The sequence below is a fragment of the Manihot esculenta genome, chromosome 17 (genome assembly GCF_001659605.2).
Source record: "Manihot esculenta cultivar AM560-2 chromosome 17, M.esculenta_v8, whole genome shotgun sequence".
NCBI classification, from domain to species: domain Eukaryota; kingdom Viridiplantae; phylum Streptophyta; class Magnoliopsida; order Malpighiales; family Euphorbiaceae; genus Manihot; species Manihot esculenta.
In genome coordinates, this window is record NC_035177.2 from 24,822,957 (window position 1) to 24,843,891 (window position 20,935).

Genomic DNA, 20,935 nt, shown 5'->3' on the forward strand with positions numbered 1-20,935 from the left:
ATGATCTGATACGGTTGAAAAAAGGTTATTTATATGATATCAACCAAAACTTAACTGTACATAAAACTGCAGCAATTGAATAATCAAGGTACTACAATGGGGAAAAGCAAGCGCTTCACAACTTCAAAATAAAAGCAGAATTTCGTTTTTTTATATCCTAAACTTTCGGCATACAGATCCTCTTTGGCTTTTGGAACACAAGCTTCAAAGAGTTAACAATTTTTTTTAAGATAACATTTTCATGTTGTCAGACAAATCTCTATGATATGAACAGGGCAAAGAATCTGAAGTTTGATGACCTTTAGACCTCCTCTTCTCTTCACAGGTACGCTCCCTGAAATCCTCAAAGATGAGATTCTTCCGAGGCAATTTATCCATGCTTAAGACGAGCAACATCCAGCCTTTTTAACAGCTGAGACATCATCTCTGCCTCCAACGTTGATTGTCTGTCCTCTAGGCAAAGCTGCTGGGTCATCTCCAATGTCAAGAGCCTTCCTGCTTACAACTCGGTAGATCTGGGTCAGCACTTCCGTGAATGCATTCTCCACATTCATAGATTCCAGAGCTGATGTCTCCATGAAAAAGGTATTCTCTCGTTCAGCAAATCCCTTGGCATCTTCAGTGGCAACAGCTCGCAGGTGACGCAGGTCTGCCTTGTTTCCTACCAGCATGATCACAATGTTGGCATCTGTGTGATCCCTGAGCTCCTTTAGCCATCTCTGAACATTTTCAAATGTGACATGACGAGTAACATCGTACACTAGCAAAGCTCCAACAGCACCTCTGTAGTATGCACTTGTGATGGCACGATATCTTTGCCAAAGAAACATTTGTCAGATTTTTGAAACATCATCCAAATAACAAATTGCATAAACTTGGAGAGATTTCCATAATGAAGAAAGAACACAAACATAAGGGAAAAAGAAAAAAAGTGGAATTGAAAATAGCGAAGGAAGCTAGCTGTTTGCATATCCTGAGATTTGAAACATATAAATGCATTACTCCTCTGAAAATCACCTTGACCATTAAGATGCTTATGCATGGACTTCGTAGTTAAATTCAGAATTAAAGAGTCTTGGTTGGAACTATCACCTAATTTGCGGGGGGAAAATGTCTTCTTTTAGGTTCAAATCATTCCTCAGCAATCAACCCTGAATTTCTTAATCTCCCTAATCACATCTGCCACCCTTCAGCCATCACATTCACAGCCACAGGAATCACGGTTTATTCTTGCATTCAGTAGCCATTTGAACCATTTATCATAGGCAAGTGCACAATTTTATTTCATTGCTCTATGATATTCGCTATAATTCAATTCCTTCCCTTAATGGGTTGTAACTATAATGAATCCTCTAATATAAAAAGATTGCCGCAAAATGTGGCCAATCCAATCATCAAAATTTCCACACCAAAATGATCAGAAGCAAAATGAAGTCAATTGTTTCACAAGAAAATGTGGAAATGGGGATCAATTGGATCGAGATCCAAATACATGCAAACATATATCCATTAATAAAATGAAAAAAGAATGCATCCAAATACATGCAAACATATATCCATTAATAAAATGAAAAAAGAATGCAGAATAAATGAAAGGAGAAGAAGGTTGTGAAACCTCTCTTGGCCGGCGGTATCCCAAATCTGGGCCTTGACGACCTTATCATCGACGTGGATGCTGCGGGTGGCGAATTCCACACCGATGGTGGATTTGGATTCAAGGCTGAATTCATTTCTGGTAAAACGAGACAAGAGATTGGATTTTCCGACGCCAGAATCTCCAATCAAGACGACCTTGAACAAGTAATCATAATCGTCATCTGCTCTATAAGCTCCCATTTGATTTGGCTCTTATTGGGGTTTTCTTCTTTTTCTTCTTCTAATATTATTGCTATTAATTTTCTATAATTGAGGTTTGAGAATGGCGGAATCTTGGATTAACGGATTAAGGAAGCATTGTTTCTTGAAGGAGAAAGAGAGACAAAAAAAAGAAAAAGAAAAAGAAAGAGAGATGGATAACGAGCTGTAATTATGGAATTTCTAAGTTGGTAAACAAATTCCCAATTTAATTTTTTTTTAAAAAAATAAATAGTTTATTTTATTTTAAGCATTTTCAAAAATAAAAATAAAAATAAAATAAAGCATAAAACAATCCTTTTTCCTTATTATTTAACAACGGGATAATAATAGGGTTTGAAGTTGTAATTGAATTGGCCACTTTCCTTAGAAAGTACATTTAAATTTAGAGAATATATATATATACAAATTCAGATTATATTTCATTAAAATTATTAAATTTAGATAAAATTTAACCGTTGATAATTCATATAAGACTCACGTTATTTCTTTTTATGATTAAATCATATAAAATTTAAAAAAATTAAAATTAAAATATTTATACATAAAAAAAAATCTTATTTTAAATTTTAATTAATTAAGTAGAGTATTTATCCATCAATTGAAAAATTTTAAGATTTTTATAGAATTTTTTAATTATTATAATTGAATTTACAGAGCTCATATAACTTTTCATTTAAAAATCATATTAGAGAAAGAGAAAAGGCAAATGTAATTATTATTGGGCTCACCCAACTTGAAAAGGTTTGCAAGTCAATGGGCCATGAATATGCCGCGCAACTATGGGCCTATCTTCCCTAAACCGAAATCAACCTCGCACCATATTATTATTTTATATTATAAAATCATTTAAAATAAAGTTAAGTTTTTTTTTTTTTCTCCCCAAAATTAATTTTTTTGAAGATTCGGAGAGCATTTCCACTTGCCCAGGACCCTGTGTGTCTAGATGTTGGGGTTAAATTTCTTAATTCTGTGAAATTCTGTCCATATTCAGAAGCGAGAAGTGAAAGAGTCAGAACGAGGAGAGGAGAGGGGCTCTGCTACATGGTATGGTGATTCTTGGTAGTCATGATTGTAGTTGGTGATGGTTCATGCAAAAACACAGAGTGACGTAGAGGCAGATCAGGCAATTGATCTATCAAAATCCATCACTTAGTCAAATCCAAGTCTTGAGTATTAACACTGTTCTCACCAGTGCACACGTAAATTATCTGCACCACTCAAATCATGGCTTGACCCATAACCCTCTCTCTCTCTCTCTTCTTTCTCTTCATATACAGATTTATTTAAAAAAAAAAAAACAAGAAACAGTAGTTTCATGTTTCCTGCTCCCAAAACGTTCATCTTTTAGTCGCGGACAACATCAATATCTTTCCGTTTTCATGTCAGATATGTATGTTTTGATTCTGCAAGCAAAACGTCTTTCAGTTCCGCCATGTGAACTATGTATCCTTTTGAGGATTGTTTCTTTATGAACCCTATCACATGAAACAACCATGGCTGTAAACTCGCCATGGAATACTCAGCCCAATAATAAACTACTCTTGTTATGGCTAGCTAGACAGACTTCTAAGTATCCCCAGAAAAGACTTTCAAGCAGGGTTTGCACATCAGGATTGAATCTCTGTTTGATCGGTGGATCGTAACTTCCATGTATGTTTTTATGTGAAAAGTGTTCTTGAAGAAAATATTTATAGAAGTATTAAATACAATAATGTGATTATATACGAATTAACCAATCAAGTGTTGACAGCACCCCAGTAACTTAAAAAAGAAAAAGAAAAAGAAAGAAAATAACTTTTAGCACATACAGTGGTTACGATAGATGGATCATACGGTAAGAATCCATATACATGACAAGTCTCAAAGCTACAAGGTGGCAGGTTTGACCTAATATCAGGTGAATCACATAAATGCCTTAAAACCAGCAAGGTTTCCTTCAATAATAAGTTAAAAACGCTAAAAGCTGGCAGACACTATCTATGAGAATTTGATCTCAGCTCAGTTTTGGACATGGATGCAACTACATGATCAACCACTGTACAGCAGAAAGAGTAGATAAGCATATTCCATTTAGTATTGCTTTCAAATATATTATAACAAGAAAGACAATACATTGGTCCACAAGTTCTAAGATCCATATATAAATAGCTGCAAACCTAATATTCAAACCCTAGGCCAAGAGAGATATGAAAGAAAGAGAAGCACAGGAACCATAAGCTAGCTAGCCCACATCCTAAGATTTCCACCTTCAAATCTGCAATTCAAGAAAAACCCAGTAATAATTTAATCATTAGTAAACAAAAGCTTCACAGTTCACACCAGGGAAAAAAAGTCATAAACTCATAATGTGGATTATGAATGTGAACTGAAAATTTCAAGCTGGTTGCCAACATTATGCCCTTTGCAAACCCCAATGGCTACAGTTCATTTCTAAAACATTAATTAATTAATTCTTTGTCCACCAATAAAACAAATTCGCTTATGAATAATAGAAAATTGTTATATGAGAAGGAAAATAGAAACTAACATGTTCGTTCATGGAAATGGGTACCAAATAGTAGGATGCTCCACGCTGGAGAGAGTGGAAAGTGACACCCCACTCATTGGTGAGAACAGGCTGACCAGATGAGTGAATCAGCACAAAATCATCACCAAATGCCTCCCTCAGATTGAATGGCCCTACTCCCACTTCAAATGCAACATCATTGATAAACACCGTTGATCTCACTGCGCCACTGGAACCCACAGAAGCCGACTCTCCTGCGCATGCAAGCACACCATCATTTTTTTCTTTCCTCTGAGGCAAAACAATGGTTAATTTCAATCTAGACAGCAGTGAACCAGAAGTCCATAACCAAGACATGCGCACGTTGATCTGGATAGGAGTTTGCAAACAGAATATCTAAAAGACAAATCTATCCCCATCATTACCTACTTATGACAACTGTACCATTTTCACTCTTGCTGCTACAATAACCAAAAATGGTTTGATACATACATCAATCATGTCCATGGATTCTTGGAGTGGATATACTCAAATTTATACGTACTCAGTAAATTTGGTATAAAAAGAACAAACGACGTATGTTCTCTAACCTAGTTTACCCTACTTTTGAATCTTTACCTCGCACGTTAGGTTTCCAAAAAAACATATTTGGGCGTGTTTTCACTCGCCTGTAAGTAGGGCATTCAAGAAAAGAGGAGTTACCTTGAATTTGGCTGATAGTAGATGGAACAGTGACATTATTAGGATGAGTAGTAGGAAGAGGTAGAGGAGCAAAACCGATGCAGTGAGAAATTGGAGCCGTGACAGGGTAACTAAGGCGTGGTTGTATCTTCAAGTTCTTGTCTTCATGATAAAGATATTTTTTTGAAGCTTCAGAACTCATTATCTCACTCAGCAGAAGGCTAGTGCAAGGCCCAACTGTATTATCTTGAACTTGAACCAGATTTGGTAGATCAGAGAAGCAAAACCCTTGTGTTAAAGGCCTAGCTCCTCCTCCTGCTCCAGTCTGGTGAGCTTGGAAGAAAAAGGGTTCAGGCACGAATTCATTATGAGCTTGAAAATAGGTCTGATTCACTGAACCGGTTGGCGAATTGAATATATCAACAACAGTCGGAGTGGTCAAAGATAGAGTTCCTTGAGAGGCTTTTGGAGAGGATTTCTCTGAGGAAGATGACGGAGAAGAAGAAGGTGCTGTGAGGGTAGGTATTGATGTGGTAACGGAAGGGGCTTGATGCGTTTGTTGCATTGAGTTTTGGAGGTGTCTCAACTTGTGTTTACTTCTTGATTTTCTGTTCTGGAACCAGTAAAAAACGTTGGCATCGCCAACTTGACCATACTCTTGTAATTGAGCTCTGATCTTCCTTATCTCATCTCTTGGTGGATTCACCATGCCAGAATTGAATATTGCTTCTAATATCCGAATTTGCTCAGGCTTTGGGTTCCATCTTGGCTTTGGCTCTGAACTTCGCTCTTCACATCCAGGAACTCCTTGAAAAAAAAAAAACAAAAAAAGATAAAAGAAGAAGAAACCGACTACACCAAATTAGCCAGAGCGCTAGAAACCCAATTGTCAACAATTTTCAGTTAGAAAGAACTGTTTAAAAAGGACAATTAAGAAGTATTTTAACAGAAAGATGACAAAGTCTTCGATTATGAGGTGGGCTACACAGCCTAGCCTTTCTTTAGGCTTGAAAAGTGTTCGTGTTAATCAATAATTGTGAATAAGAAAGTAGGAGGAGAAGAAAACCACCAACTGTGATTGAAATTGTGAGATTAGTACCTGAAGCGCAAGGGGTTCTGTGGCAAGCAGATGATAGCAGAGATGATGGGGTGATATCGTGCTGCCATTGGTGGTGGTGAGAGTTGCAGGGCTTGGACTTGAACATGCTAGGCCAGTGTCTGTTTGATGAAGCCATGTGATGACAAGAAAAAGGCAGAAATCTGAGCTAAAATACCTCAATAGCCAACCAAACGAGAAGCTAGAAGAGATATATAGCCCTTTGGTACTGAATGCTCTACCCAAACACAAACATCCCTTCTTATAGCCTCCTCACCTGCCCATATGTTCAATTTCATCTCAATTAATAAGAAGTACTTAATCCCTTCTCCCAAAATATAATAATGAAAGAAAATGTATAAAATAGACAAAACCCACAACAGGAATCGCCTGTGACAATAAAAACAAGAAGGGAAATCAAAATAAATAAAAAGGGGAAGGAAGAAAGTACAAACTCCCATCCCTTTCTTACAGTCTTACATTAAAACTGAAATGCCTCAGTGCTACACAAAGTACAAATCAATTCCAGCGGACGAGAAGGAAACTAAGGAGATGAGGAAAATACATGCCGGGTGCTTAATTAGAATCTTCATCAGAGTTGACAGAGTTGGTGTTAATGAAAGGTGAAGAAAGAGAAATTTTGTAGCTTTAGAGAAATGGGTACTTCTGATGAGTTTGTCCCTTTCCTTTTTGATATAGTAGGAGTTTTTTCAGATTTAAATAGAGAGGATTCTGTTGCTTCACTTGCTTGCAGGATATTAATGGTGAGTAGAAAATAAGTGTGGGATTATTGTAATGGAAGAAGTTGTTGCAGGAATAAATAAGGGAGAGTGATTTGTGGTTGTGGTGTTTGAAAGTCAAGAAAGGAGAGGCATGTAGGGTTTGATTGGAAAGCGGTGGAGGTACAGTAATTGCTAGTTCGAGTTATTCTGGGCAAAGTAAGGTGTGCTTTGAATTGACTCGAGGGCCTGCCTTTATTTATTCATATTATTAATTAACTACTTGTTTATCTAAAACTTAATTACATGTTTATCTAAACCTTCCCACCTTTGAAAAAATTAGTCAAGCCACTTGAAATTTCGCCGGGAGAGTTATTGATTTAAAATTGGATCGCAATCGAATAAATTAAAAATTAAAATTTTAATATTTATAAAAATTAAATTAATTTTAATTAAAAATTAAATTGAATTGAATCGATTTGATTTAATTCGATTGAATTTAGTATGATTGATTTAAATTTTTAATAAATTTTTTTATTTTTTACACTTTATTTTTAATATTTTAAAATTTAATTGAAATATTTTAACGTTAATATGATCCGATCTCTCAACATTATTGAAAATAATATACTATTATCACTAATCGATTCGTTTTATTTTTAAAAAATTTTTTTATAATTAAAATTGAATCGTATTGAAATAATTAAAAATTTTAAAATTAAACATGATATTAATTAAAAACTGATTAGTTCTTCGTATAATTTTTGACTTTCTGCTTGAGATTATAAAAAATTAAGATTGAATGGGAAAGCGGGGAGAGAGCGTTGAATTTTTTAACATAGGGGGTCGAGAAAATGAGCAAAGGATAGAGCAGAAATGCGAAGTGAATCTAAATCTCCTCTCCCCAGGCAAAGACGAGGGAGGGAGGAGAGTTAAAGTTTTGGAATAGGAGTTGTCGGTCCCATTCCGACAACCAAAGTTCACAGACGACCTCCTTGGATATGTCCTCTTCTCGTACCAATTGGAATATGCTGATTTAAATAATTTTTAAATTTATTTTTAATTTTGAAAGAAGTTTATACATATATGTCAATTTTTATTTTTTTTATTGAAATAAACTCAAAATTTTATTTATTATAATTATATAAAATTGAGAAAAAAAATAGTTTCTCTCTCAAGTGAACTCTGACACTAGTAACATGGGACCAAAGAGTCTTAAGAGAAGTTAAGATATCTCCCAGTGTCTCTCCTTGTTTGGATGGTGAGTCCTGACAGCAGAAAGTGTGGGAAAATATCCCATCAAAGGTCTTTAGGAAACTCAACTTAACCCTCTCTGTACTACTCATCCATAATAGCTTTAATTATTCATCACTTGCTCTGCTCTTCTTCTGTTCCATGCCCATTTCTTCACTTTTCATCTGCTCTTCTCTGTACTCTGTACAAATCCCTAATATTAATTCTGCTTTTCTATCTTTGTGTCTGTTTTCCCTTCCTCTGAATTTGTCTTCAGAAAATATTCAAGGCATTGCTACTGCTACTGCCACTGCCTTATTTCTATTGCGCATTTTCTTTTAGCCTTTTCCCTTTGCTTGATTCATAAAGGGAATGATTATTTGATTTTTCATTTTTATAGATACACTACTTGAATCAAATTCACAAGTTTTGTTGCTTCTTCTTCATGAATTTTTTTTTTATGGGTTTCCTTGATCTAGAGCCTAGCTAGATTCTTTTAATACAAACAAAGCAGCCTAGCTAGAATTGAATTCTCTTCCTAATAAAAATGAAAAACTGAAAGAGATATGGGAAGAGCATTCATGCATTAGGTTTCTTAATATATGTCCCTTTTGCTCTGCTCAATCTTTGATTGAAAACGTTAATTAACATAAGGATACAAATTGAACATGTTTACAGACACAAGGAAAACTCATAAGGTCCTCTCTTACATATGGTAAATCTTAAGTTGCAGAGAGAATGATCATGTCATCTACAAGAAAGTGCAATTTCTCTGTTGCTTTGGTGCTTTCTTTTTTGGTTTTGGTGGTCGCAGAGCTACCTTTATTGCTGAATCAAACACAGCCTTCACGTTCTGAAACATCCAACCAGACAAGACAAGAGAAAATCAAAAGCCAAATTAGACTTTTGATCTATCTTTATATTACAATTTGAATGCACAGGAGAAGGCCTACCTGTTGAGTTTTGGAACTGCACTCTATGTAAACTACGGCGCCGATCATTTTCTTCAGTTCCTCACCCTGCTCATCAAAAATTAAATTTAAGAGATTCAAATGCAAGCTCTTGTTATTAGTTTTTGGATTTGAAAACTTGCCTGAGCTGTTGTTATTGGTGTTGCTCCAGGATGATCAATCAAGTACTGCTTGTTTTCTCGCAAATCTACGTTTAAGTGTTGAAAATTTAAATACAATTAACAGAAAAAAAAAAGATTAAGTAATATTGGTTGGTTGGTTGGTTGGTTGTCTATCAAGTTGACGATATCAGAAATGAATTGCTTACCAAGTTTGGTTCCTACAAGCACGATCGGCACATTTGGAGCGTAATGTTTTAATTCAGGAATCCACTGTGAGTGATGAATCAAAGAACAGTATCAAAAGTATTGAAAATTCAAGAATGAAAATGTTGCATGAAAAAGGAACCTGAAGAGAAAATAATAATAATTAAAGCATGGACAAGAAATGGAAAGACCTTTTTGTATATGTTCTCATAACTGGCCTTGCTAATGAGAGAAAACGCCAACAAAAACACATCAGCTCCTCTGTAACTCAGTGGCCTCAGCCTGTTGTAATCTTCTTGCCCTGCAATCCACAAATACAAAGTTCACACATATTCTTGGCCTGCCCTGCGTAAATAATCACCCACTGAATTCAAAAATCACATTGAACTCAAATTACCAGCCGTGTCCCATAATCCAAGATTCACTGTGCTTCCATCTACGACCACATTAGCGCTGAAATTATCGAACACTGTCGGAACATAGTCCTACACAAAAAGAAACAAGTGTTCTAAAACAGTCACTATGTTTGAAAGAAAACCCATGATCATCAAACAAAGAAGAGAAGAAATCACCATGATCATACCGTTGGAAACGTATTACTAGTGTAGGAGATGAGCATGCAAGTCTTTCCCACAGCACCATCACCGACTGTCACACACTTGATGAATCTTGCAGTACTCATTTTTCGTAGCCACTTAAGCCAAACTTGTTATAATCTTTATATATAAAAGTATGTTTTTGTTTCTTCTCTACTTATACGTATAACCATAATAATAGAAGAAGTAGTTGTGAAGTATGAGAGAAAATGGAAGGAAGATGGAGGAATTTAACAACCCAGAAAGCCAAAATCAGGCACTGTAGCTGAAGTTCATCAACTGTAAAATGATTGCAAGAAGAGGTTTTCTTTTCTTTAAGTGCAAGGACAGAAGTAGATGTTGGTGACAAAAGTAGGTTTGGTGCTGGTTGTTAGTGAGTTTAAGTGTTGGAGAAGGGAGGAAATAATTGATAATGAAAATGAAAGAATTGCTTTATTAACTAATGCACTATGATACTTTAATATGATGGAAGTTAAAGTAAAGAAATATGCAAATGTCCTAAACTAATTTAAAAAGAAATTTTTAGTGTTTTGATTCATTTGGGATTCACTTGATAATGGGCTGGACATTGTCAAACATTGATGGGCTTGAGCAAGTGACTTGTGCTATAAATTCATCCCACTCTGGCGCTAGTTTGAACCTTGAAGGGCCAGCTTGGGCCTGACGTCAAGAGGTTGCTATATACTATATTATCAAAAATTTAGTGAAATACATTTCAATAATATGAAAAGTTTTCATAATTATTATTATTATTAGCTATTCTTCCTGATTTTTTTTCTCTTTTCTCATGCTCAACTACCAATCTTATAACTTTGTATCGTCGTCTTTGTTTTTGGCTTTCCCTTTTTCTGTTGGGTTTTCTTTCTTTTTGCGTATTGGGCAAGAAATGATGCCAAGAGAAAGCAATGCGGAACCAAGAAGTAAGAATGTATGCGCAGCATGCAAGTATGTAAAGAGAAAGTGCAACGAGTGCTGTCTTCTAAGTCCTTATTTTCCCGTAGAAAGAATGGCAGATCTTGAAGCGGCTCATAGGGTTTTTGGGATCAGTAACATGAACAAGATGATAAAAAGACTTCAAGTTCAAGATAGAGACAAAGCCGCTAAATCTTTATTATGGGAAGCTTTAATATGGAAGCAAGATCCCGTTAACGGGCCACTAGGACAGTATTGGAAACTTGAACGAGAAAATCAGTTCTTGAAAAATCAGTTGAATTTGCAGCAACAAGTCCTTCCATATGCTGCGATGGGGATGCAAGAATTTAATGGGAAAGAAACGGTACCCAACAGCGACTTTGTTACAAATTTTGAAACTTTAGAATTGGACTTAACAATGATTACTGGCACTGGCAACACAGAACAGCTTCTCAGCAGTTTGAGTAGTCCTTTATGGCCAAACCCGCAAGATCAACAATGCATAAGCGAAGAAAGAAAACTGCCTTCTTTTCGAGCAAAAGAAGCAGGAAACCCAGAAAGAAGTCAAGAGATAAGCTTTTGTGAGCAAGGTGAATCCACTGTTGGCTCCAATTTTGTGCATGGACAACAAAGATTAACACAGAATACAGGAGATTTTCATTGTCCAAGATCTGCACCTGAACCATCCTCCAGGAGGCCAGAAAAAGCAAGAACCGACGGCAGTTCACGATCATGATCATAATCAATGTAATGTAGAGGGAAATCAAAGAAGCCATAGAGTAAATAATCTACTTAATCATAATTTCCTGAGAATAGCCAACAGTTATACGGTCCACAGCTCCAACACTGAAGGTACGTACACGCTGCCTCTGATGGTTTGGCTTTACACTGCCCTAGAAGTCTAATAAAAATCTATCATATGTATAAATAAGAATGCTTAGTTAATTTCTTTTCCTTCGTGTAAGGCCGAGCAGCTCGGTTGACTTGGGGTAGAGATCCCATATAGGTGTGTATGAATATATTCTATTTTAAAATTACTAATTTTTAGTAGTATTTTAACCTACTTCCACGCGATTTCCGTCTCCAATGATAATATTATAGAAAATTTAAATGGTATATAATAACTAAGCATAAAACTAATAAATAACTTAAATTAATCATTTTGAATCAAATAGAAGTGGGTTCAAAAGTTATTTAAATCAGTTTGTATCAGACTGTTTCAATTTGTATCAAAATCACTCTAGATTAAATAAATTGTGCAGAGTTAATGGACCTGCAAAAAAAGAGCTACTGTGTGAGACGAGTATATTCTATTTTAAAATTACTAATTTTTAGTAGTATTTCAACCTGTTTCCGCCGTGGCTTCCGTCCCAAATCGACAAAGATTATGAAAAATTTAAATTGTATATAATAGTTGATACGAAACTATTAAATAATTTAGATTAACAATTTTGGATCAAGTGGAAAGTGAGTCCAAAAGTTATTTGAATCGGTTTGGGTCTGACTGTTTTAATTGGTATCAGAGTCACCTTGGATTAGACAAATTGTGTAGAGTTAGTGGGGCTGTGAGAAAAGGGCTACCGTGTGAGAAGAAGTGGAGCCGCCCGAGGTACTAGCGAACCATAATACCTGAGGATCTGGTTCTGGTTTAACAATTGTATCTGATTTAGTTCCGATGATGACGTTGCAAATTTAGCAGGAGAGAGTAAATTACTAATTTTTAGTAGTATTTTAAGCTGCTACCGCCGCGGCTTCCGTCCCACATCGACAAGATTATAAAAAATCTAAATTGTATATAGTAGCTAGCATGAAACTACAAAATAAATTGGGTTAACCATTTTGAAATAAGTGGTAAGTGAGTCCAAAAGTTATTTGTGTCAGTTTGGATCGGGTTGTTTCAATTGGTATTAAAGCCACCCTGAATCAGACAAATTGTGCAGAGTGGACTGACTTGTTTCAATTGGTATCAAATTCACCCTGAGTCAGACAAATTATATAAAGCTAGTGGGCCTATGAAGAAAGAACTACTCGTGTGATACTATAATACCCGGCTAGACCCCGGCATTGGAATTTCTACCTTCCGGCGGAATCTCCATTGGAATCCGGAATTCCTCGGATGTCGGAAGCCTTCTAGAAGGGTAAAATAAAGATTTTCTAAAATGTTTCTACATGTTTTCATGGTTTGATCAAGAAAGAAAATTGAGTTTAGAAAGAAAAGAAAGTTTTGAAGGGAAATGCCAGGTTCGGCCTCCGAACCTCATGTTCGTCCGCCGAAGATGGCTCCCTTTTGCTGCCGCCGAACCCCAAGTTCGGCCGCCGAACATGGTGGAGTTGTGGAAGCACCTTTGGCATTCGAATGTGGTCTGGCCAGCCACCTATAAAAGGCCTTATGTCCGAAAATGGGCGAGTTTTTCTCTCTCCATTTTCGGGCTAAGGTGAGTTCTTGACCCTCCATGGTTGATTTTATATTTTCCTTCAAATCTCCTAGAGTTTTTATGAGTTTTTACCGTGTTTTGAAGATTTTAAGCTAAGATCAAGGTTTTAGAAGCTTGGAGACCTCTGGAGTGGCCGTATCGCCCCTGGCAATATGTAAGAAAAGACCAGGTGTGGCCGTATCGCCCCTGGCACAGTTGGACATGTTATGATATGTTTAAGAAGAAGTCCTGAGGAGCTCCGTCGAGGGCCGGGCATTTATTGGATATGTAAAGGGCTATTGGTGACAATACCATCTTAAGGTGATTTACTTGTGTTGTGATGCATTTCATGATGGCATACCTTTATAAATTGTTTTATTGTTCTGCTCACTGGGCTTTAGTAGCTCACCCCTTTCCCTAACCCCCAGGTTTGCAGGACCAGAGGTAGCTCAGGGAGTCAGCAAGGGTAATGGTCATGGTTATGTCATGTAATAGAGTGTTAGTGGACATGTAATGTAATGAAATGTAAAATGATGTAATGTAAAGTAATGTAATGAGGATTAGTATTGTGTTTGGCCCTAGTGTTTATTGTAAATCCCTGTTGTACATGATATTGATGTAAATGTTTTAATGATGAGACATGTTGAACCAGGCTTGACTTATGAGATGTTGACCCAACTAGAGCATTTGATGAGGGCTCCAGTAAGGGGTTTTATGTATCTGTTTATGGTACATGCACAGGTCAAGCTTGGTACATATGTGAAAAGTTTAAAGTTTTTATGTAATTGTTTGATCATGTATAGGATTTATCAGGTATGACAGGATGTATGTTAGGCTTGCTATGGGTCCCGGTGACCTTAAGTCGATCTGGATCATAGCGTCGGTAGTGGTCTGGTTTTCGGGTCGTTACAGAGTGGTATCAGAGCCCTAGGTTCATATGGTTGGACCTAGAGTGTGTTGGGCTCATAGATGTCATAGAAGGGCAAGCATAATAGGAAAAATCATATCCACTAGGATAGGATGTAGAGTCCTGTTTTGATGATGATGTGAAATGCCATGATAATATGCATGTGCATTAATGATATGTGGTGTATGTGATGTGAGTTCATGTGTTTCCACATGAATCATATGATGCCGATGTTTGTGTGTATGTTGTTTCTCAGAAAGCAGAATGCAAGGCACTCGTCGATCTGTACGATTGACTGGAGTCCCACCTGAGAATGAGGGCATGGATGCCCGTCCTCCCGCATTGCCAAGGGCAATGTCTAGTAGGTCCATGTAATACCCGGCTAGACTCCGGTATCGGAATTCCTACCGTCCGGTGGAATTTCGGATGTCGGAGACCTCTAGAAGGGTAAAACCATGTTTTCATGAAATGTTTTAATATTTTTGATGATTTTAAGTAAAGAGGAAATGAGTTTTTGAATAAAAACACCCTTGGAGGAAACTCAGGTTCGGCCGCCGAAACTCAAAGTTCGGCCGCCGAACATGCATGCACTTCGGGAGTGCTTTAGGCCCCCGAAGGCATAAGTGAGGAAAGTCCAGGTTCGGCCGCCGAACCTCAAGTTCGGCCGCCGAACCTCAAGTTCGGCCGCCGAACATGGCATGCATGCGGAGGCACTTTCGGCCCCCGAACGTGGCCTGGCCAGCCACTATAAAAGGGTCCCTTAGCCGAAAACGGGCGAGCTTTTCCCCATTTTCGGCCAAGGTGAGTCCTTCCGCCATTCCTCACCATCCTTGAGTTCTTCCCTTCAAATCTTTCAAGATTTTCACAAGTTTTTACGTTGTTTTGAAGATTTTCGAGTTTAAAGCAAGTTTTGGAGCTTTGAGGTTCAAGAACTCAAAAATCTCCCACCTTCGAGTTTAGGACATCTCTCTCTCGATCTTCAAGAGGTAAGAGCCGATCTTAAGCTCATTTTATGTTTAAAGTAAGTTTTATGCAAGATCTATGGGGTAGAATGCATGTTTAGGTTTTAGTTATGTTTATGGGTATAAATGTATGTTCATGAACAATGTGGCTTGTATTGTGCGTTTGATGTGTTGTAGTTGGGGTTTAAGGTAGTTTGAGACCCCTAGGAGCTTATATGCATGTTTTGGTTGAGCTAAATGCATGATGGTTTGAGTTTGAGAGGCAAATGTGCATAAGGAGCCAAGTTTTTGCCCTTTGGCAGAAACCAGGTTCGGCAGCCGAATGAACTTTCGGCCGCCGAACATGGCTGGGGAGGCAGGCCTTTCGGCTGCCGAAGTTGCCCCCGAAAAGACGGCTGCCGAAGTTGCCCCCGAAAAGAGACTTTCGTCTCTATCTGGTACTTTCGGCCGCCGAAGGTGCCGCCGAACATGCATGAGTTTCGCCTCTGTCTGGGAGTTTCGGTCGCCGAAGGTGCCGCCGAACCTGCCTGACTTTCGGCTCTGGAGGGACTTTCGGCCGCCGAACCTGCCGCCGAAAGTGCCCTGTCCAGCCTTTCTTTGTATTTTTTGCATGGATGTTTTGAGATGTTTTAGGGGGTTTTGGGGGGATGTTTTTAGAGTTATGTTCTAGTTGTTTGGTCCCTCATTTGAGTCCACCTGTGTAGGTTCGGACCCGAGGAACCGAGGACCCCAACATTGAGTTCAGCTGCTTCTGAGTCAGTAGAGCTTCAGCAAGAGGTGAGTAGAATAAACATTTACGTTTTTAAAGCAAATGAATTATACAGTTGAGCATATTCATGCATCATGAATGCCATGTGATGAATTAGGTTGTTTGCATTAGAATTCACGAATATGTTGCATTGCATTTATAATGTTGATGTGGATTGGTTATTGAATGATCATTTAGTCCTCATATGGTATGATGATGCTACGGCATGATATGGTATGGAAGTCCAGGTTGTACCCATTCTACGTCCCTGGCACTATGTAAGAGAAAGTCCAGGTTGTACCCATTCTACGTCCCTGGCACATTGGTATGTTATGATATGTTATGTTAAGAGAAAGACCGGTTGTACCCATTCTACGTCCCGGCACTTTGGAATGTAGAGGACTATTGGTGACAATACCATCCGAGATGTGATTTGTTGTGATGTGTTGCATTACATGATGGCATGAGATTTTAAATATTGTTTTCTATTATTCTGCTCACTGGGCTCTTGTAGCTCATCCCTTTTCCCTAATCCCCCAGGTTTGCAGGTACGGGCTAGACAGAGAAGTCAAGAAGAGTAATGAAGTCTTATGTATGTAATAGTTAGAATGTGGACATGACAAATTGTATAATGATGTATAGAAATGTAATGTAACGATGTTGAGGTTTAGAAGTGTGCTTGACCATAGTATATTGTGATCCCTTTTTTTGATACATGATCTTAATGTTTATTAATGTCTATGTTTAGCCAACTCAACACATGTTATGCTACCCATTGGGGGCATTGATGAGATCCCACAGAGGGGTCAAGATTATGATTATGATTATGTTGAGTGCATGCACAGGTTGAGTTTGGTGTATGATAGCAAGTATGAAAGAAAAGTTTTAAATTCTTATGTATGTTGTTGATCATGTATGGGATTAAACAGGTAAACAGGATGCATGTTAGGCTTGCTACGGGTCCCGGCGGCCTTAAGTCGACCCGGATCCTAGCGCCGGTAGCGGTCCGATTTTCGGGTCGTTACAGTCCAGTAGAGAAGGAACATCAAGGGACCCTAGAAGGTCTTTTGATGTGAGCAGGAGGAGATCAGTTCAGGGTGGTATGTCAGCGGATGTGAGGGGATCAGAGGAGGATGATCAGAGAAGAGATGGTAGCTTGGGCATGAGTATGTCAGAAGAGGATATGGGAGAGTCCCAAGGAGGCGCTCAGGCCTCGGGTTTTGTTCCACCACCACAGTATCCACCCTACCCTCAAGGGCCAGGGTATCCGATGGGAGTTACATCAGATTTCTCTAGCTATAACCCATATCCCACCTTTATGCCCTAACCTCCCTTTTACCCGCCATATCCACAGTATCCCATGTATCCACCCTCACCCTTCTTTCCAAACCCAGCAAATCCTAACCCAGGGAATGTTGCACCTCCTCCACCACCAGCAGAACCAATAGTCCCGGATGTCCAAACATCCAAACCTAGCTCATCAGTTGGGAGCAAAGTAAAGATGACCGACTATCTGAAGTTGGATGCACCCAAGTTTAAAACAGGAGATGATCCATTTGAGTACCTCAAGACGGTGAAAATGATAACGGATGAGCTAGGAGCTAATGACAGTAGAGCCATTCAGATGGCGGGGTTCACATTAAAATGTAAGAAAGCTCAGAAGTGGTTTAAAAACTATGTGGACCCAAGGTTGGAAAGCTTATCCTGGGAGCAGTTTGCTAATGAGTTTGCAGGATGGGCTTTTCCAGACAGTTCAAGGGAGCTAAAGGTTGTTGAGTTTGAGCAGTTAAGGCAGACGGAGGATATGAGTGTGGATGAGTACACAGACAAGTTCCTTGAGTTGCTTCAGTATGTGGGGCAAGCATATGATACAGATCAGAAGAAAGCTAGGAGGTATACCATGAGACTTTACTCTAGGTATTCCTCCCTGATCCTTGCAGCAGAGAGGGAGAGCTTCCACACCATTGTGGATGCAGCACGGAAGATGGAGGCTAGTGCCATCATTGAGGGGTCAGTTAAACAACAGGTGGCACAATCTTCGGATTCCAGAATCCCGGGGACAGGGAATGTTAATCTCTCCTCTCTGAGCGAGGCTACCACGAAGAGTAAAAAGGGGGACAGAGGCCTCAGAAGAACAAGTTTTGGAATCGGTTAAAGTCTGGTCTAGGATTAGGCGATGGTTCGAGCTCTGGTTCAGATGGCTCCGGATGTAAGAGATGCAGTAGGCCGCACAAGGGAGTCTATCGGATTAGGAAAACATCATGTTTCAGGTGCGGACAGGAGGGACACATGGCACGTGAGTGTCCCACTGCGACCTTGTTGGCACAGTCCCAGCAGACAGCTTCAGGTAGTGTGGCTCAGCCAGCAGCCCCAGCCATGACGCAGGGCAGTGGTCGAGGTAGAGGAAGGGGGACAGCTCCTTCTTCAGCAGGTTCCCGCGGAGAAGGTCCATCAGCTCTAGCTCGGATTTTCTCCATGACCCAGGAAGAGGCTGACACATCGGACATGGTGATGACAGGTAATCTCACTCTCGTATGTTCTGATGTGTATGCTTTAATGAACCCTGATGTTTTTCTCTTTCTTTGTTTGCTCCGTGAGCCGTAGATAGAGTGGGTTTGATAGCTTCTGGGTTAGAGTGTTCCCTTTGGGTCAGTGGACCTAAGTGTGATCCATCGGTGGCAGAGTCAGTCTGCCAATATAGTTTAGAGTATGTTAAGGGTAGATGCCTTCTAGCCGACCTAGTGGTTCTAGATTTGACTGATTTTTTGACGTCATTCTAGGGATGGATTGGCTTTCTACTCATGGTGCTACCTTGGATGGCAGAGACGAGGTAGTCAGGTTCAGAGACCAAGATGGATCAGAGGTAGTCTTTAGAGGGGACAGTGTGGGAATACCTAGAGGTTTGATATCAGCCCTACAGGCTCGTAGGTCGTTCAGGAGAGGCTATCAGGGGTTTCTTGCTCATGTTAGAGAGCATAGCGGTCAGGTTAGGGAGCCCGCCTCAGTGCCCGCAGTCACAGAGTTCTTAGATGTTTTCCCAGACGAGCTGCCAGGTTTACCACCTACTAGGGAGATAGCGTTTGAAATTGAAGTGATGATGAGAACCAGACCCATCTCTACCCCTCCCTACAGGATGGCACCTGCAGAGTTAAGGAAGTTGAAGAGCAGTTGCAAGAGTTGGTAGACAAGGGTTTCATTCGACCGAGTACCTCACCTTGGGGTGCTCTAGAGTTGTTTATGAGAATAAGGGATGAATCCTTAAGACTTTGTATCGACTGCAGGCAGTTGAACAAAGTCACTACCAAGAGCAAGTATCTGTTACCTGCGATCGACGATCTATTTAGACCAGCTAGCAGGAGCCGGTTGTTTCTCCAAGATAGATCTGAAATTCGGGTATCATCAGTTAAGAATCAGAGAAGAAGATGTGCCGAAGACGGCGTTCAGGACCAGATATGGGCACTATGAGTTCCTAGTGATGTCGTTCGGGCTAGCCAATGCCCCCGCAACATTCATGGACCTCATGAGCATAGTTTTTAGTCAGTTTCTGGATCACTTTGTTATTGTCTTCATTGACGATATCTTGGTGTATTCCAGAATGCAGAGGAGCATGCCCATTATCTGAGGACAGTGTTGCAGACCCTGAGAGAACATGGCTTGGATGCCCAGTTCTCCAAATGTGAGTTCCAGTTAAGGAGCATATCTTTCTTGGGTCATGATAAGTCAGAAAAAGGGTTTTGAGGTAGACCCCAAGAAAGTTAAAGTTGTAGCTAACCTAGCCCAGACTCACTACAATAATGTGGATTAGGAGCTTTTGGGTTTGGCAGGTTACTACAGGAGGTTCATTCAGAACTTTCCCAGAGTTACTGCTCCTATGACCGGGTTGACCAAAAGGAATCGGAGGTTGGTTTGGTCAGGATTGTGTGAAGAAAGCTTTGAAAAGTCAAAGAGAAGGTTGACGTAAGCACCGGTGTTAGCTCTGCCCACCAGTAATGAAGACTTCACAGTGTTCTGTGATGCGTCCCGAGTGGGACTAGATTGTGTGTTGATGCAGTATGAGAGGGTAATTGCTTATGCTTCTAAGCAGCTGAAGAAGCATGAGTTGAATTACCCTACACATAATCTAGAAATGGCAGTTGTAACCTTTGCACTCAAGAGGTGTAGGCATTACCTGTATGGGGTATAATGAGAGATCTTTACAGATCATAAAAGCTTGCAATGCATCTTGAGTCGAAAAGAGTTGAACCAGAGACAGAGAAAATGGGTATAATTGCTTAGTGACTATGGTTACAATTTTTAGTATCCCCCGGGTGAGGCAAATGTTTTGGCAAATGCCCTCAGCCGGAAATCACTTGGCAGTTTATCCCATATTACAGCATGGAGAAGGCCAGTGGTCAGAAAAAGAATCAGAATTGCTGTGAGCCAGCAGGAGTGTTGAGCAGATGTCCGTAGAAAGCTTGTAGTGTTTCAGGAGGGAGATATGGTGTTGCTCAAGGTGTCTCCTATGAAAGGGGTGGTTCGTTTTGGGAAGAAAGGTAAGCTAGCTCCACGATACATCGGACCCTTCGAGGTCTCGCAAAAAGGTTGGAAATGTATCGTACGAGTAGACTTACCTGCTTCCATGGAGAGAATCCATCCGGTTTTCCATGTTTTCATATTATGGAAGTTCGTGTCAGATCCGGGCAAGGTTCTTAATGAGCCAGATGTAGAGATCCTAGGAGATCTCACCTATGTTAAGCAGCCAGTATGGATCATAGACACTCAGATCAGAAAGCTGAGGAACAGGAAAATCCTGATGGTGAAAGTCCTTTGGAATCACCATAGAATGGAAAAGTGTGTCTGGGAGACCCGGGAGTTCATACTCCAGCAATATCTTTATCTCTTCTAAAGTGAGTGTTCTAGGTTTTATGTGTTTCTCTTGATGCTTATACTTGTTTGTTGAACATTCGGGGACGAATATTCTTAAAGGGGAGAAGAATGTAATACCCGGCTAGACCCCGTCATCGGAATTTCTACCTTCCGGTGGAATCT

The 20,935-nt window shown here is 39.4% G+C and overlaps 3 protein-coding genes across 4 annotated transcripts; all 3 read right to left on the reverse strand.

The window, feature by feature from the left end:
• Positions 1–57: 57 nt before the first annotated feature.
• Positions 58–2,012, reverse strand: LOC110604998 (ras-related protein RABA1f). The gene is made up of 2 exons (XM_021743284.2): positions 1,616–2,012; positions 58–813 (listed from the first exon to the last, which is right to left on the reverse strand). The coding sequence occupies exons 1-2, from the start codon at positions 1,834–1,836 to the stop codon at positions 381–383; spliced, it is 654 nt and encodes a 217-aa protein (XP_021598976.1). The 5' UTR covers positions 1,837–2,012; the 3' UTR covers positions 58–380.
• A 1,896-nt stretch (positions 2,013–3,908) lies between these two features.
• LOC110605037 (WUSCHEL-related homeobox 9) lies at positions 3,909–6,974 on the reverse strand. 2 transcript variants are annotated; one of them, XM_021743332.2, is made up of 5 exons: positions 6,621–6,974; positions 6,144–6,417; positions 5,066–5,848; positions 4,385–4,617; positions 3,909–4,111 (listed from the first exon to the last, which is right to left on the reverse strand). In XM_021743332.2, exons 2-5 carry the CDS (start codon positions 6,277–6,279, stop codon positions 4,106–4,108), a joined length of 1,158 nt encoding a protein of 385 aa, XP_021599024.1. In that variant the 5' UTR covers positions 6,280–6,417; positions 6,621–6,974; the 3' UTR covers positions 3,909–4,105. The 2 variants fall into 2 exon arrangements, with proteins under 2 accessions (XP_021599024.1, XP_021599023.1); XM_021743331.2 differs by having other exon boundaries at positions 5,066–5,851; positions 6,621–6,968.
• A 1,683-nt stretch (positions 6,975–8,657) lies between these two features.
• Positions 8,658–10,324, reverse strand: LOC110605005 (rac-like GTP-binding protein RAC13). The gene is made up of 7 exons (XM_021743294.1): positions 9,952–10,324; positions 9,766–9,853; positions 9,560–9,669; positions 9,371–9,434; positions 9,186–9,250; positions 9,046–9,111; positions 8,658–8,945 (listed from the first exon to the last, which is right to left on the reverse strand). Exons 1-7 carry the CDS (start codon positions 10,048–10,050, stop codon positions 8,844–8,846), a joined length of 594 nt encoding a protein of 197 aa, XP_021598986.1. The 5' UTR covers positions 10,051–10,324; the 3' UTR covers positions 8,658–8,843.
• Positions 10,325–20,935: the final 10,611 nt, after the last annotated feature.